The following is an 11,907-nucleotide window of genomic DNA, read 5'->3' as shown; positions in this document are numbered from 1 at the left end:
TCAGTTTTGAGAGAAGAGACAGAACACAAGCAGGGGAGGGGCAGAGAGAGAGGGAGACAGAGAATCTGAAGGAAGTTCTAAGCTCTTAGCTGACAGCACAGAGCCTGACCCGGCACTTGAACTCATGAACCGCAAGATCATGACCTGAGCTGAAGTCAGATGCTTAAGCAACTGAGCCACCCAGGTGCCCAATTTTTTTAAAAAAAATTTGAAGTTTTTATTTATTTTTGAGGGACAGAGACAGAGCACAAGCGGGGGGGGGGGGCAGAAACGGAGGGAGACTAGAATCTGAGGCAGGCTCCAGGCTCTGAGCTGACACCATGGAGCCCACATTATGGTGATCCTCTTCTTAGCAGTTGTATCAGGGCATCTTTTACATCTTTGTTCCTTAGGGAATAGATGAGCGGATTTAACAATGGTGTGACCACAGTGTAGAAGAATGTAAAGAACTTGCTATAATTTGAAGCAAAGTGATTCTTAGGGTATGTATACACTGGTGCCACTGTTCCATAAAACATAAAGACCACAATGAGGTGGGAGGAGCAGGTGGCAATGGCTTTCTGTCTGCCATCCTTGGATTGGATTTTACCTAAAGCTTGAGCTATGTAGCCATAAGAAGTCAGGATCAACCCCAGTGGTATGATGGTGAAAAGAACAGCAGAGACTGTCATCTGCCACTCACTGGCCGAGGTGTCTCCACATGTCAAGCGTATGAGGGCAGGAACCTCACAGAGAAAGTCATCTAGGCGGTGGTGGGTGCAGAAGGGAAGCTGAAGTGTGACAGGAATCTGGGTAACAGATTCTATTAGGCCAGAGATCCAGGCTATTAGCACCAGCTTCCAACAGAACTGATGATCCATGATGATGGTATAGTGCAGGGGTTGGCAGATAGCAATGTAACGATCAAAGGCCATCACCACCAACATGACACATTCTGTGGCACCAAGACAGAGTAACATGCAGAGTTGGATGACACAGCCTGTGTAGGTGATGATCTTGCCAGGTCCCCACAAGTTGGACAACATATGGGGAACAGTGGTTGTGGTAAAGCAGAGATCCAAGAAAGAAAGATTACTAAGAAAGAAGTACATGGGAGTGTAGAGATGAGGGTCCACACAAGAAAGCAAGATAATAGTTGAGTTGGAGAGGATGATCATTGTGTACAAGATGATCACAATCCAGAAAAGAAGCATTTCTAGATGAGGCCATTCAGCGAAACCAAGAAGAATGAAGCCAGTTGGGAAACTCTTGTTGGTCATCACTGGTGCTTTTGGCAATGGAGTTTGAATATAATTGTAACAAAAATTTTGTGAATGGATATTTGAAGATTCGTCTGTTACTTATTTCGGGAAGGCAAACATTATTAGCTCTCCTGTGGGTCTTAGGGCAGGAGAAATATGAGTGTTGTATATTATACCAATAGGATACAACTTCTCTTCAACAAGACTGTTTCTTTTATACAAAAGAGGTATTCATAAGATATTGCCTTTGAGATTTATCTTCAAATCTGACAGAACATTCTCTGTAGACACCCTGACACAATTACTTTAGATTATGCGCATGTTTCTCCTAGATTGCTCTCTCAGGAATGTATGTAGTAGCTCTCTAAAATATTTGGGATGACATGTTGAAAATAAAGTTTTACTTTTAAAATATGTAGTGCCCTGTGTATTGTGGTGCTATTTGCATTTTTGGTAATGCTTATAGAAACATAGGAAGTGGAGATTATCCCAGAAACAAGACTTTTCTGTTATCAATATAGACGCCAAAACAATGAGACCTTAACTTTTATTCTCTGTCTGAAGAACCATAGGAGACATACCAGTTTTTAGGGGACGAAAATCTATGTTGAATACATGGTATTAACTAAAGTTTTATCTTAGGTAATTCAAACATCTTTAAGTAAACAACTTAAAAAAACTTCAGCCAATATTTTTATCGAGGAAATGGCTATAGTAATTCCCACATCAGTGGATTCAGGTCCAAATTATAGAAATAACTATCTTATTGCCTTCTACTTTTAAGCACAAAATGCTAACATGAAAAAAGTAGTGAAAAGAAACAATTAAATAGGCTGTATAATTTTTGCCCCACACAAGTGCATTATTGTTCTGCTCAACTATCAATTAGACTAAATACATTTCAATCAGAGACAATAATTGTAAAATAGAAATAAATTACAGTAACAAAAATGAAATATACAATTATTTTAAATTTTTACTTCATGTGCAGGAGGAAAATAGTGCAGAGGTGTTAGCTATGAAATACTAAGGTAGGATAATAGATTCTGGGCACAATGTGCTGGATATTAATTTTCTGTCTCCCAGCAACTGTGGAATAGTTCAGAGTATACAAAAATGTAAGATTTACAGGTTAAGAAAATGCTGTTAAGTGAAGATTAACTTTTGCAAGTAGCCAAACAATGCAGAAATTTGGAGAACATTACAGAGGTCTGTTCCTATTCAGAAACAACCTCATAGGTATTTATTCAGGGCCATGAGGCACTGAATAATGATGTGGAATATACTTTGTACAGGAGAGATTAATTCCATGTTTATCCAGTACCCCAAAGCCTGTGGGAGACAGAGACAACAGGTGAAGAAATGAGCAAGTAGATCATGAGGACTTATTTCAATGATAAATTCTAAAAAATTAAAAAAATACATAGTGTATTTTAACTGAGGGTAACAATGGAGGATGTAAGAATCAGAGGAGGATTGTTTTACACAAGGGGAAATAGAGGAACAAAAAAATCTGATACTGAAAAAATGTGCAAACTCCAAGAAGTCCAGCTGTCTGGGAAATGCAGAGCTGTCTCCATGGGAGGTAGTCAGACATGTCATCCAAACTCAGCTTTTCTATTCTAAGTTCCTATGATCGTGAACTGAACTGATCTAAGTTTTTCACTGTAGGAGAATCTAATTTAACCCCATAATGTCTGTTCTGTTTAGTTTTCTTAGTGTTCTCAGCATTAAGTGTTTTACTTCATGGGCTTATTCACCTGGCTCAGTATGCAATACTGCATTCAACTGTGCCGTTTGGAGAAGAATGTTGAAATTGTTCATTTTGTACTTGTTTTGAAATTATATCATGTGTTCAGTTTGTCATTATGGATAGAAAAAAAACACAAATTCAAGTCAATGATATGATGTGTTTTTTAAATAAATTTAAATTGTTTTTAAATATCATTTTTACTCCATAATTATATTATGGATACTATAGATAATTTATCACATATGGACCAAAAGAAAAACAGAGGAATATATAATGCCAACATCAAATATGAAATTTATGGTAAAATTTTTATTTCTTCTTTTAATATATATTTTAATAAGTAATGTATACAGACAGATATACATAGACTATATAAAATGTATCAAGTATAGAGTAGAACTATGCTCTGTATACTTCTATATTTCTCTAAATCTTATAATTATACACATATTCTCATTTCTTTATATACTTAAAAATATCCTTATGAACATGAAGAGCTATATTAATAATTCCAAATATTAATATTAATAATTGTTATTAATATAATAATGATTTTACATTATTTAAATGTAATATTCTTTAAAATTTTTACTAGCCTAAAACACTGCTGAGAAAAATATCTATATAAAATATTCCTAGATTCTATGTGATGATTTATTTTGATTAAAAAATACTATTTATATCAGAGTTATGTATTGTATCTGCATCCTGTGAAAGAGTAACCCTTACATATCATCAGCATTTCGGGTCTTAAAACGTTCATCACAACAACACTTATAATCATTCACTTATCTGGTCTATAATTCAGCAAGAAAAAAAGTGAAGATCTAAATTTCATTTGCAATTTTATTATTGTTCATTTCTTTATTCAAATGTTTCTTTGTCAAAATACTTGTGCCATTTTAAAAACTTGATATGTTCATATTTTTCTGCTAAACATGTGAGAGATTTATACATTACTTACCTTTAACTTTTAATATGTCATATAACCAAATAAATTCCCTAATTAAAAGACAATATTTTGGTATGGGTTTTGATGTTTTTTTCTTTTTAAAGTTTTTTTTTTCAATTTTGAAATTCTAATTTACTTTCTATGGAATTTTACTCATTGCCTTTGTTCATATCTTAGGTAAATTTTTAGATATACATTTGTTTACATATTTTATTTTTTCATTTTCTGTATCAAACTTTTGATTAATTTCATATTGTAAATGTAAAAACAGTAAAAATTATTACTAATTTGTTATTAAGTTTTCAGGGAATGTTAAAGAAGTATTCTCTGCTCACTGAATCACAAAGGCAATTTAGCTACATATACTTTCAATAATCTCTAATGACAGAATAATTGAGGATTTGTTACTGGGTAAGATACACAAATTTTATTTTCACAGTTTAGCCCAAAGTTACCCAAATGTTGAGCAGAACACACATCTCTCTTTTTATCACTCTCTCTTGCTCTCTCTCCTTTCTATCTTTCCTTCTGTTTCTCCTGTTTTTATCAGATTATTACACTAGAGACTTTCACTGTTGTTCATAATAGATTTAATAAATCGATTAAAATGTGTATTTTTGTCCTGAATAGGCTGTAACTTTCTTAAGGCTGCCTCTGTTTCATATTAACACAAAGATTCTAAAGATGTGAAATCATTAAACTCTAAGGATTATTGTAAAATAATATTTAACAAGTTAATCCAATACCTAACTTTTTATGCCATTTAATATGAGGAATTTAAAAATACATTGCTGTGATATGTTAAATGAAATAGTGGGCAGTAAAATTTCTGCAACATAATACTCAAAAATCAGTTCTCTCTCTGTGTGTGTGTGTGTGTGTGTGTGTGTGTGTCTTTATCATAAATATTCTACATAAATTTACAGCACCGGATTTTTGAGACTAAATAGAGCACAATGACAATTTGTACATCTTCAAATACAGCTCATTCTATTAAGTCCCAGAGATCTGAGCATAAGTTTTCTTTTTTCTTTTTCTTTTTTTCATTTTCTAACCATTCCACCTAAAAATGTAAGTAACTTACTTGTGTAGGGAAACAAGTCAATGGCTGTATTGGAAAACTATCAGCCTGCCCAGGACCCATACGCAGCATCCATTCACTGAGATTTTGTCAGACTTCTCCACTTGGAGTAACTCTCCAGTTAAATATATAACACTGTGGTTATTAGAAAATGCCAAAAAAAGGTGTGAGCAATTTTATTTCAATTGAAGGATAGAGCAGAAGGAGCACAGATGGAACAAAGATTCTTGGAAGTCTCTGGAGGTTCTATTCTTGCAGGTAATTAGCTTCTAGTGCAAAATGTTATAAAAACCTGAAGAATAATAACAAAAATTACTTCCTTGTTTCCAGTCAATGAAGTGAATTGTTTCCAGTCTACTGTTTAGCTAATTATCCATTAACATAATTCAATAGTTTACTTATCGATTATATATTAAAAAAATTTAAAAGTCATTGGTTTACTTATTGACTTTACAAATGTTTTGTGTCTGTTTTGTACCCATCTATGTGTGAGTCACTGCAGACATAACAGGGATGAAAGAAATTAGAAAGAATAAAAAAGGTATACCTTTCCAGTCTTAAATTGCTTGTGCATGCTATTAGATAACTAAAAACATTCCATGGAGGTTGCAAATCCAAATAAAGGTTTACACAAGAGAAAAATATTTACAAAAATGAGGTTTTGCAATTAAGGATAGAATGGAAGAAAAACAACTCAATTTTATTTCAGTCATGCAATGAAAGGTAGCATAGGTCATTTAAAAGTTTATTGTTATAGGAAATGTGTAACATGTACAAAAGATCTGAAAATCTTTAAATATGCTTCAAAGCCATTACTGAATAAAACACATTGAAATTGAAGAATATATACATATTGGGGCACCTGGGTGGCTCATTCAGTTAAGCGTCAGACTTCAGCTCAGGTCATGATCTTGTGGTTTGTGAGTTTGAGTCCCGCATTGGGCTCTGTGCTGACAGTTTAGATTCTGTGTCTGCCTCTCTCTTTACCCCTCCTCCACTTGTTCTCTGTCTCTTTCTGTCTCTCAAAAGTAAACATTTAAAAAAAATAAAAAAAGAATAGAAACATTAAAATATAAAATATTTTAATTTAGACAACATCATATATCAAAAGTAAAACAGAAGAATATGCAATGTATGGCAAGAAGGAATAGGAATTACAGGCTTGGCATTATCATGATGGCAACAAAAGACATTGCTTTATTTTCCTTATCAACAACAAAAATTTACCATCTAGTCACAGGCAGAATTACCTTTGAGGGGGCATTATATGTTAAACAATCTGGGAGTAGTGTTGCCTACCAATGTGTTAGGTAATATGCAGATAGACCTCAACCCATCTGTGGATCTTGTAATGCCAGTAAACTGGATCAGCTTTTTTTCCAATATAGTCTGGGAGTCCCTGGGGAACACTGACTTGGGAAGTTACCTATGGACAAAACAGCTTTGGGAGAAGTGCAGGCTTCCAGAGGAGAAATTGCAGCACTCTGTTGAAACAAACAAAAATTTTTGGACACTTTGGAGCAGGTAAGAGAAATAGTTTGAGTTTATCCACATCACCCATACCCCAAGTCAGCATAGCCTAGGACCATAAAAATCTTCCACAGCTTGAGACTAATTTGAGGTGTAAGTGGAGAGTATATGTGAATAAGAATCCAGTCTTTATATGTGTGGAACACTAACAAAAGAACTAATTTTTTCTCTATCCTATCGAGTACTAAATCAAGATCTCTATGACTCCCAGGCAGAACAAGTCTAGAAGAACAGCACATAAGAATCTCAGAGGGGAATTTCTGGGGAAGATGACAGAATAGGAGGACCCTATGCTTACCTTGTTTCATAGATACAACAAGATAACACCCACATCAGTGTAAATAGCCCAGGAAACTACCCAAAAACTAGCAGAGCAGACTCTCCACAGCTAAATATAGAAGAGGCCACAATTAAAGAGGGAAGAAAGGATGGACATGTGGTCAGGAGCCAAAACACCCATTGAACCGTCCATGGGAGAGAAGGATGCCATAGGTGTGGAGAGGGAGAGGAACAGACTCCACCCCAGGCACCCTAGGCACAGAATAACTGCACTGGAAAGTCAAAGCCCCATAGAAATAGGCCTTTAAAAATAGGAGCTCAATTTTGTAAGTTCTTATATTCAGTATGGCTTAGCAGCAGGAACTTTATTTTTTGTTAAGATTTTATTTAAATTCCAGTTGGTTAAGATACACTGTAATATTAGTTTCTGGTGTACCACATATTGATGCGACACTGATGTACAACACCTGGCTCTTAGGACAAGGGCATTCCTTAATATCCATCATCACCTATTTATCCCATACCCTCACCCATCTATCCTCTGGTAATCATCAGTGTGTTCTCTAAAGTCAAGAGTCTGTTTCTTGGTTTGCATCTCTCTCTCTTTTCCTTTGCTTATTTGTTTTGTTTCTTAAATTCCTCATATAAGGGAAATAATATGGTATTTGCCTTTCTCTGATTTACTTATTTCACTTATCATAACATGCTCTAGCCCCATCCATGTCCTTGCAAATGGCAAGATTTTATTCTTCTTTTATGGCTGAGTAATATTCCACTGTATACATACACCACATCTTTTTTTTTTTTAATTTTTTTTCAACTTTTTTTTATTTATTTTTGGGACAGAGAGAGACAGAGCGTGAACGGGGGAGGGGCAGAGAGAGAGGGAGACACAGAATCGGAAACAGGCTCCAGGCTCCGAGCCATCAACCCAGAGCCCGACGCGGGGCTCGAACTCATGGACCTCGAGATCGTGACCTGGCTGAAGTTGGACGCTTAACCGACTGCGCCACCCAGGCGCCCCTACATACACCACATCTTTATCCATTCACCAGTTGATGAACACTTGGGCTGCTTCCATAGTTTTGCTATTGTGTATAATGTTACACAATGTACATCAGGGTGCATGTACCCTTTTAATTAGGATTTTTGTATTCTTTGCATAAATACATAGTAGTGCAATTGCTGGATCATAGTTCTATTTTTTAACTTTTTGAAGATCCTCCATACTGTTTCCCAGAGAGTTTGCACCAGTTTGCATTCCCACCAACGGTGTAAGAGAGTGTCCTTTTCTCTGCATCCTTTACAACACCTGTTGTTTTTTGTGATGGTAATTTTAGTCATTCTGACTGGTGTGAGGTGATATCTCATTATAGATTTGATTTGCATTTCCTTGGTGGATCAGTGATGTTGAGCATATTTTCATGTGTCTGTTGGCTATCTGTATATCTTCTTTGGAAAAATGTTTATTCCTGTCTTCTGCCCATTTTTTTTTTTAACTGAGATATTTGTGTTTAGGGTGTTGAGTTTTAGAATTTTTAAAAAAATATTTTTGATGCTAACCCTTTATCAGATGTAGCATTTATAAATATCTTCTCCAAATTCATATGTTGCTTTTTAGTTTGTTTTCTTCATTGTGCAGAAGTGTTTTTTTTTCTTTTAATGAAGACCCAATAAACAACAAGAACTTTAAAAATCAGTGGGCTCAGAACTGGGACAGCCAGGAGGTCAATGGGAAATGCAATCCCTGCCCTCAAAGAGACAGAACAACAAACAACCCTACTAAAATACAACATAGAAGAATCAGTTTGAAAAACACCCAGGTTATATGTGAGGGATAGTTGTTTATTAATCTCAAATCTTGTGCTGGAGGGACAGGGATCTTTAGGAGACTTCTACAATAAAAGAGTTGACAGGGGTCATTTTCCTCTCCCACACCCAGCCTAAATACACAGACAACTGTGGGAAACAGCATAGTGAGAACTCTTTCCACCAAACTTGTTAATAGTGTGTCCGGCCTCTGAGAGCTTCTGAAGATCTGCCCCCTCCCACCCAGCCTAGCTGGGCAGGGGTTTTCCTAGGAAACTTCAGCTTCCTTCCTGCAATGACCTGCCCAGATCTTTCTTGTCCAATGTCCCCCCCCACACACACACACACACATACATTCTTCTTCAGACTTGCCTCCTCCATACCCACAGCAAGAGTCTTCTCAAGTGGATCCAGGTTCTTTCCCACAGCGGACCTTCACAAACCTTGGTAACTGTGTGCCTTGCCTCCATGCTTTTCTGTGGATCTGCACTTCACAGGGATCTATCCAAAGCCAAGGCATAAACATGGCATGTGCAAGTAGCACTTAAAGGGGTCAGCACCAATCCAAAGTACCTCCTGGCCTGAACAAAAGGGAAGATAACCACATATACTACTCCAACTGCACACCAGTAGTGAGCTTTGGACAGACATCTAGTGATTCCAAGAACTGCCCATCAATTAAAACTTCTCATGGGACAACACAGTGGGGGTGTTCTGCAATTTGGCTCCGCCACAGCTCTGGCAAATGCCTTGCCTGACTCAACTCAAGTCCAAGGCAGCCCCAGACTGGTGCACTATCAACACAGGGGCCAAACCCTGCCCACAACAGCCAAAGAGAGCCTTTGCAGATAGCTGGACTGGAAGCACATGCAGTTCAGCCACAATAATAGGGTGCAGGAAACACATCTAGGAGATACAGATGAAATGCCAGGCTCTGGTTAATGGGGCACATTGCACTGGAGGGCACAACAGGACCTCTTCCTCAAAAGGCCAATAAATTCAAGAGCAAGAGATGTAGCTGACTTTGTGTATGCATAAAAATACAAACAGAGAATTAATATACACAGACATATGTCCAAAATGAAACAACAAGATACAATCACAGCAAGACAGCTTAATGAAATGGAGATAATTAATATGTCTGACTGAGAATTTAAAGTAATGGTCATGGGGCACCGAGGTGACTCAGTGGCTAAGTGTCCAACTGTGGCTCAGGTCATTGATCTTGCAGTTTGTGTTTGATCCCTGCACCGGGCTCTCTGCTGACAGTGCAGAGCCTGCTTCGGATACTCTCCCTCTCTCTCTGCCCCTCCTCCACTTGCTCGCTCTCTTTCAAAAATAAATAAACATGAAAAGTATAAATTGATGGTTGTAAAGATACTCGTGGGACTTGATAACAAGAGTGGAGGACCTCAGTGAGATCCTCAATAAGAGATGGAAAACAGATAAGAAAAAACAGAGATTAAGAATTCAATAATTAAAATTAAAAATATAATAGAGGGAATAAATAGTAGGCTACAGGAAACATAAGAATGGATCACTGATGTGAATTACAGAGTAATGAAAAACACTCATGCTGAACAGGAGAGAGGCAAAGAATAATTTAAAAAATACATTAAGGAAACTCAGCATTATCAAGCATAATAACATTCACATTATAGAGATCTCAGAAGGAGAAGAGAGAGAAAAGAGACAGAAAATATATTTGAAGAAATAATAACTGAGAACTTCCCATATCTTGGGAAGAAAACAGAAATCCAGATCCAGGAGGCACAGAGATACCCAAACAAAATCAACTGAAGAAGGTCCACACCAAGACACAAGGTAATTCAGGTGGCAAAAAGTAGTGATAAAGATAAAACTTTTAAAGTAGCAAAAGAAAAGGAAACGGTCACATAGAAAGGAAATCCCAGAAGGCTATCTGCTGATTTTCAACAAGAACATTGAAGACCAAAAGGGAGTGCCATGGTATCTTCAAAACACTGAAGGAAAAAAAAAACAACAACAACATGAAACCAAGAATACTCTATCCAGCAAGGTTATCACTCAGAATAGAGAGATAAAGAGTTTCCTAGACAGCCCCCCCCCAAAAGGAATTTATGACCACTATACAGATCTTACAAGAAATGTTAAAGCAGATACTCTTAGTGGAAAGCAAGGACAATAAACACAAGTAATAAAGGTAGGAAGCAGAAAAGCAGTATAATGAAGTATATCTATGAAAAATCAGGGAATTCACAAAATATAATACTTAAAACATGGTAAGGGGAGAAGTAAAATTTAGAGTTTATAGAATGGGTTCAAACTTAAGCAACCATTGACTTAATATGGACTGCTGTATTCATAAAATGTCATAAATAAACCTAATGGTAACCACAAATAATTTTAAAAAACCTGATAATAACTATGCAAAAATTTAAAAGAAAGATATCCAAGTATATCAGTAAAAAGAAGCCAGGAAAACATGAGAGGGAAAGCAAGAGAAGAAAGGAACAAAGACCTACACAAACAACCATAAAGCAAGGAAAAAAATGACAATAAGTACATACCTATCAATGATTATATTCAATCTAAGGGGAGTAAACACTGTAATCAAAAGACATAGGGTGACGGAATAGATAAAAAAAAAGAAGACCATCTATATGCTACTTACAAGAGACTAATTTTAGACATAAAGACATTTGTGGATTGAAAGTGAGGGAGTAGAGTTTGATGGGGGGTGGGAGGGAGGGGAGGGTGGGTGATGGGTATTGAGGAGGGCACCTTTTGGGATGAGCACTGGGTGTTGTATGGAAACCAATTTGACAATAAATTTCATATATTGAAAAAAATAAAAAATAAAATTACAGCAAAAAATTTTTTGAGGATTCAAGATAAATGTGCTGTCAAGAGTGATCATAGATTTTTCTATATAACCCTAAATAATATTAAAGAAATGTAATATTGAAAAAAAAAAGAAAGTGAGGGAGTAGAGAAAAATTTATCATGCAAATGGATGTCAAAAGAAGGTTGGAGTAGCAATACTTATACATATTGGACAAAATAGAATTTAAGACAAACAGTGTACCAAGAAGACAAAGAAGGAAAGACACGATATAATCATTAGGGGGACAATCCAACAAAAAGATATAACAAATGTAAATATTTATGCACCCAATATGAAAGCACCCAAATACATAAAGCAGCTGAAAACAAACATAAAAGTAGTATTTGATAGTAATACAATAATACTAGAGGACTTTAACACCCAACTTACATCAAT

At 36.1% G+C, this 11,907-nt stretch overlaps 1 protein-coding gene across 1 annotated transcript; it reads right to left on the bottom strand.

Annotated features, from left to right (window-relative positions):
- Positions 1–332: 332 nt before the first annotated feature.
- On the bottom strand, positions 333–1,259 carry LOC125163828 (olfactory receptor 2H1-like). Its single transcript, XM_047856041.1, has one exon. It carries the CDS (start codon positions 1,257–1,259, stop codon positions 333–335), a length of 927 nt encoding a protein of 308 aa, XP_047711997.1.
- Between the last annotated feature and the right edge of the window lie 10,648 nt (positions 1,260–11,907).

The sequence above is a fragment of the Prionailurus viverrinus genome, chromosome A1, assembly GCF_022837055.1.
Source record: "Prionailurus viverrinus isolate Anna chromosome A1, UM_Priviv_1.0, whole genome shotgun sequence".
Lineage (NCBI taxonomy): Eukaryota > Metazoa > Chordata > Mammalia > Carnivora > Felidae > Prionailurus > Prionailurus viverrinus.
Note: the sequence above shows the minus strand (reverse complement) of the source record. Positions and strands in the feature narration are given on the sequence as shown.

Bases quoted from the DNA above. Each gene is read 5' to 3' on its own strand.
- LOC125163828 (XM_047856041.1), bottom strand. From the start codon at position 1,259: ATGACCAACAAGAGTTTCCCAACTGGCTTCATTCTTCTTGGTTTCGCT.